We start from the raw sequence: 6,000 nt of genomic DNA on the forward strand, positions 1-6,000 counted from the left end.
TGAATATTCCCTGGGTAAACTGGCTTATAGAAAATTTCTGGGCCCATGTACATAGGTTACCCATATGCCCCCTCCCACCATCAGTTGGCACCAAAGCCCCTCACCCTCCACATCTCTGCCCCTTGACATCACACACACGCAAACACTCTTTCTGCAAAGTTTGGCCCCCAAATGACTTGGAATCGGATGCCACCGACTTCTTAACTGTGGCCCAAACATGGCATGGTTCACTGGCAGTGACCCTGTTTTGGAGGAATGGGGGAAATAGACCTTATCGCCTGAAGTAAGGGAGGGTCAGGAACTCAAGACTGTGTGGCTGGCTGGCCAGCAGAGGAAATGGCATCCAGGAATTAACTTTCCCCAAAGTTTTGGTTCTGAAGCTGAGGCTCCCATACTTTGGCCATCTCATGAGAAGAGAAGACTCCCTGGAAAAGACCCTGATGTTGGGAAAGTGTGAAGGCAAGAGGAGAAGGGGACGACAGAGGACGAGACGGTTGGACAGGGTCACCGAAGCCACCAGCATGACTTTGACCCAACTCTGGGAGGCAGCGGAAGACAGGAGGGCCTGGCGTGCTCTGGTCTGTGGGTCACGAAGAGTCGGACACAACTTAACAACTAAACAACAACAGGTAAAGTTTTGGTCTGCCGTAAAAGCATGCCCTTAACCCCTGTAAAAGTGAGAGGAAGCAAGCAAGACGGCCCTCCCCTCTCTCCATTACGGGTGGGAATCTCCTCGTTTTAAAGGTTGAGAAATGTTTGCACCTTCCTGTCAGCGGAGGAAGGCTGGCAGGAAACTCCCCACAGTGCGTCAAACAGAGATGAGGAAGAAACGTAACCACAACAGCCAGGTCTGCGCATGAAAGAGGGGCGGCTCCGTCCTTGCCTGACCCCCTCCTTCTCCAGGCCTCCAGGAAGAGGCTGACATCTTCCCCGCCACCCCGCCTGAGCCTCGGCCGCCGCGTCCTTGAGGTGCCCCTCCTTCCCAGAGGCACCGCGAGCTGGCGCCAGAGGCAGGGTCTTCTCTGTGGTGGCAACCGAGAAGGTGCAAAAATGGTTCCCAACGCCTTTTTGACTTGCTTGCCCTCTGCTAGGTGGGCACAGGCTGTTGCGGTTTTGCTGTTGTGTTCGTCGTGGTTTTAATTATTTTAGTTCTCTGCAAGTTCACTCAGGCCATGTGCAATGAAGAGCGACAGGAGAAAATCAAATGGCTTTGACATTGCGTGAATAAAGAGATGATAATTCACTTCTTCCTCCCCCTGCCCCTTCAGATGAGGGCTTGAAACGACGCCTCCTGGAAAAGCTCAATCAGCATGGCTGGTGGCTGAGAGATTCTACGCCTTATCAACATACACGCAACACACACACACACACACACACACACACACACCCTATAGCAGTTCATGGGGCACTGGAGAATAAAGGTTTGCCATATAAGCTGTTTGGGGGTTCGAGGGGTGCTACCAAGCTGAGGTTCTCCATAAGGTCCTCCCTGGCCATTTCTTTTCCAGGGTAAATAGACCCGGTTGAGTTCCTTCAACCTTCCATTAAAGAATGGGTTTTTCGTGCCCGTAGCGCCCCCCCCCAATCTCCCGGGACCCCCTTCCAGTTTTCTTATAGTTTAGTGCCCAGAATGGAATATGTATCCGTATTAAATTTCAGGTGAGTTAGCCAAATGAAGGGGAGGGGAAGAAACGTCATGACAGGCAAAAGCCATGACGCCCCCCACACAGAGTCCAATTAAGCAGCGGAACTCACTGCCACTGGAAGTGGCAATCCAGCTACTGGTTTAGATGGCCTTCAAAGGTTTGGCCAACGCTTGGCACAGATGCTACAGCTTGGAGGGAAAAAAATCCTTTTTGCACTCAGGACTTCCCGAATTCTCCCCCACCAGATGACGGTCTCTTAAGACAACCATCGGCTCGGTGGCGTGGCTGCTCTCCCTGTTTCTTAGCAGCCCTTCCTCGCCGCATCCTGAGCCGCACGTTGCTCACAGGTGACGTGAAAAGACGCCATCTCTTGGCGGGGCTCGTCCTTGCCTCTGTGTCCCCCCCCCCCTCTGCCAGTGCCCCCTCTTCCTAGGGGTTACCTGAGTTTGAGGTTCTCCATGAAGTCCTCCATGGTCACCTGGTCCAGAAGGACAAAGTCTGCTTTGCCGAACTCCAAGCTCTCCTGCTCAGCCATGCCTCCGTCCCTGGAGGTGGTCGGCCACGCAGGCGGGAGCTCCTTGAGGGACCCCCGAGAGACAGAGAGAGAGAGAGGGACCGGCTTCGTGGGGCGGCTGTCCCTCTCGCCAGCAAAGCGAAAGGGGATGACTCAACGCCCCAAGCGAGCGGCTGGTGGGGAGGACTTCCTGCCTTGAGGTTGCTTCTGAGCCGGGAGGGTGGGGGCTGGTGGTTACCAGCCGCCCTTCAGCGGCTCTGGGTTCCGGTTCTTCACGGGGTGTCATCACTGCACTCCTTACCCCGGAGGTGGGGAAAACGCCCTTGAAACCCATCCACCCATTTCGCACCCTGTGGCTCGATTTAATCATTTGAAGGGAAAAGTTAAAACATCACCGAGGAACATTTAATTTTAAAAAGTTAAAACACCACTGAAGAACTGTCAGCGGTTTGAGCTGACGAATCCTCCCGTGGAGTCCGTGGTCGGGGAGAATGGGAGATGTTGGCTAAGACACCTGGGGTATCAAAGGGCCCCCAGACCTCCCCTTCCCCTCCACCCCGTTTCCCACTCTGGCACCCACCAGACTTGCAGGGTGACATTTCCCATTGCTGACAAACTAGACTTATCCGGGTTGGGGATAATGGGCCTTAGAGCCGAGCCCACCCAGAGGGCATCGGGGCAGATCTAAAAGAACCGAAGAGGGCTTAGGAAGGTAGAGTGGCTTCTGTTAACAGACATTTCTCGTTACCATAGCTAAATGGCTCAGAGGCAAACGCAGTTCGGAAATCAGAGTTTACATTTCCCCACCACCACTCTAGGTCCCAGAAAGCGGCCATCCTGACTGAGGATTATGGAGGTTGTAGTTCAAAAAGTAGGTTTTCCAGGGTTTGGTTTGGCTTCCAAAAATATTTGGCTGTCTCTCGACAACTATCGTTGGCATCAGATGCTCCCACCTGTGTCTGAGCAGTCCGGCAAAGCGTTTCAAAATCCTTGATTGAGGAGGAAGGGAGAGATGGGTGTGTTGATTTGCTTTTTTGGACTACAACTTCCAGAATTCCTCAGGCAGCACAGGAGGATTCTGGGGGCTGAGGGGAGCGAGCGAGAGTGTAGAAGGGTGCCTATTTGGAATACGGACATTGATTTTCACTGGGTCAGGTCCGTCAGAGGCGCTATGATAGGTAAAGACTCTTCCTGAACAGAGTCAGTGTCCTTCTGGTTGCATAGCGCTGTTTTGTATTTCGCATCCCTGTTGTTACTCAGCTTGTACTTTGGGAAATTCCACTTCGAGGTATAAAAGAGCAACTGCTTATTACACTGTGAGAGCCACTGTACACATATTCTCTCTCTGCGTGCATGCATGTGTTCCAAAAGTAATAAAAGTTTTATCGTTCTATTGCTGAGATTCACTCTGTGTCCTGTTTTGCAACTCCTGGCAACCCGATCCAAGCTAGTCTGAAGGGCTGGCTTTACCCCCAGACGGCTAGACTTCAAAAACACGAATCTGCACATCTCTGACACAAGAGTAGACTCAATGCTGCATCCGGACAAAGTTAACTTGTGAAAAATCTGTTGATAAGAGCTGGGGACTGCTCCCAGCATAGTGATCCCTTGAAATCAGCTTCAGGAAGTTTACTTTGCAACAGCAGGCCAGCCACAGAGTAAGTCATAGGCACCGGCAAGCAGATCGGAAGCTTAGCCTGGTAGACACAGGACAGCGCCCTAACCCCCCAGCTTAGCCCCTGGGGTGTGTGGGTGTGGCTGGTTGTGTAAGGGACACAAAATACTCTCGGGGCCCCAAATCAACTTTGTCAGTCACTGTTCCATGTGTGTGTGTATATATACCATATTTTTCCATGTATAAGATGCTACTTTTTCCTAAAATAGTTAAGACTAAAAATTGAAGTTCATCTTATACATGGAAGCAAGCCGAACCTATGGCATGCCTGCCACAGCTGGCACGCCGAGCCCTCGCTGTGGGCACACAAGCCATGCCAATGCTGCTCCTCATGCCAGCCTGATACAGGACGGGGTGCTGCTTGCTGCTGGAGCTCAGTTCAAGCCGAAGCTGCTGCCTTTTCCCTCGCCCGAAGGGAGCCCAGAAATGGTGCTGGAGGTGGTGATCAGGTGGCAACAGCAACCGGAGGACGTGGAGATGAAGGTGCACCCAGCTGCCCGTCAGCGTGAAATCACTGCTGCGCATTGACGGCGACTCTGGTGCTGCAGGAGAGCAAGCAAGCAGGGCGGAGGGCAGGAAGCCCAAGTGAAGGTCCTGGCTATATTTGGGGAGGGGGGAAAAGGCGACCCCCAGCCACCCTCTGGAGGACGCACCGGGCCGGAAGGTGCCCACTGATTTGGGCACTCAGGACCAAAAAAGTCAAAATTGGAGGGGCATCTTATACATGGAAAAATACATACACACATGCATAGGTATGTGCATCTATGGCTACCTGCTGCCTGTCTCTAACCCAGCCCTAAAGGCCTGGCCTACCTGGTGGTAGGTTATATCTGTATCTGATCCAGAAGGAATGCCATTGGGGCTAAATGTGCATCAGTGCTTCTCCCCTCCCCCAGCCGACAGAAAGGTGTGATGTCCCCCACGAGGTATATATAACCTGCCTGGCATCTGCACCAGGGGTCCATTCTGTACATCCCTGGCAACCTCTGATCTACAAAGATTCTGGCTAGCACTTTCTAAACATGCCGCAGAATGAATGTTTCTGCGGTTCGCTTCGAAAGCAACCTGCTGCCACCCGTTTCAAAAATCAGCACATCGGAGTAGCTCGCCCAAGGGCCAGGAGGACAAAGCCGAAGGAAAAAAGGAAGAAGGAAAGAATCTGTCACCCTATGACTTCAGTCTCTGGCTGGGCTTGTTTTCTTCTTCTTTGCCGGTCTTGAAAAAGCCGCCACCCTCGCCGGCCTGCTGTTGCGCTGCTCACTGCCTTCCGGCAACACCTTCAGCTCCGGCCTGCAGTTAAAAATGTCAGTTTCCTCTTTTCAGTCTTTGCAAAGGCTCCCGGTTGCCTAGCAAGAACCTTCCTGGGGACACAACAAGGCGCTCAAAGGTCAGCAAAACAGGAACCCCTTAGACGTGTTGCACAGGTCTTGGCCGGGAATTTCTTTCCCCCACCCCAGAAAAAGACATTCAGAAGTCTCTTCATTTAACAGGAACTAAGGCAGCTTCTCCCATCCCGATTCCCTTTAGCTGTACCAGACTGTGAACTTCCATCCCCTCCGATCAAGATGACAGGGAAACCATGGTTTGAAACTATTAAAAAAACACACACTTCCTCCTTAAAACCCCTGGCTTTGTTTACAACCCAGAACATTGTAGGCAGATGGGTGGCCTTGGGCAAGCTGCACCGTCCCGGGGCACCCCCAGAAGGAGGGAATAGGAAGCCACCTCTGAGCATTCTCCACCTGGAAAAGCACGCCATTTTTATTAACAGGAGTTCTCAAGGTAAGTGAGATATTTAAGGAGTGGTTTTCTCAGTTCCCTTAGTGAGTCGGCATGATCGAACCCAGGCCTCCTGTGTCCTCGTCCATCACTCTGTCCACTACACCATACAGCCAACAAAACAGGCACTTAAAAGGAAATGCCCCCAAGGAAATCCGGGGAGGGAGAGAAACCACATGGGAGGACGCAGCTTAGGAAAACTAGGGCTTCTTATCTGTTTGAAATTTTCCCAGAAAGTTGCCCTAAAAAAAACCCCTTCGCCCAGATCCTGTGGGTTGTGGTTCGTTCTAGTCTAAAAGCACTTCTCTGGAAGTTTCCTACTCAGAAAGGGGGGGGGGGGAGAGAAACATTGAGCACATTCACATGAGACACAGAGCACCTGACAA

General features: G+C 52.1%; 1 protein-coding gene across 5 annotated transcripts in view; it reads right to left on the reverse strand.

Annotated features, from left to right (window-relative positions):
• Nucleotides 1-2,381, reverse strand: part of LOC110082544 (unconventional myosin-Ig) — a 52,843-nt gene extending 50,462 nt beyond the window's left edge. For 3 of the 5 annotated variants that reach the window (XR_012088150.2, XR_012088151.2, XM_073002716.2), the window contains exon 1: nucleotides 2,087-2,380. Coding sequence is in view for 3 of the 5 variants with exons in the window: in XM_073002716.2 (XP_072858817.2) it covers nucleotides 2,087-2,181 (95 nt within the window). In the remaining 2 variants the exon portion in view is untranslated. Of the gene's footprint in view, nucleotides 1-2,086 lie in introns of all 5 variants that reach the window. The other 2 variants (XM_073002715.2, XM_073002714.2) reach the window with 2 other exon arrangements.
• Nucleotides 2,382-6,000: the final 3,619 nt, after the last annotated feature.

This window comes from Pogona vitticeps, chromosome 6 (genome assembly GCF_051106095.1).
Source record: "Pogona vitticeps strain Pit_001003342236 chromosome 6, PviZW2.1, whole genome shotgun sequence".
Taxonomy (NCBI): Eukaryota; Metazoa; Chordata; class Lepidosauria; order Squamata; family Agamidae; genus Pogona; species Pogona vitticeps.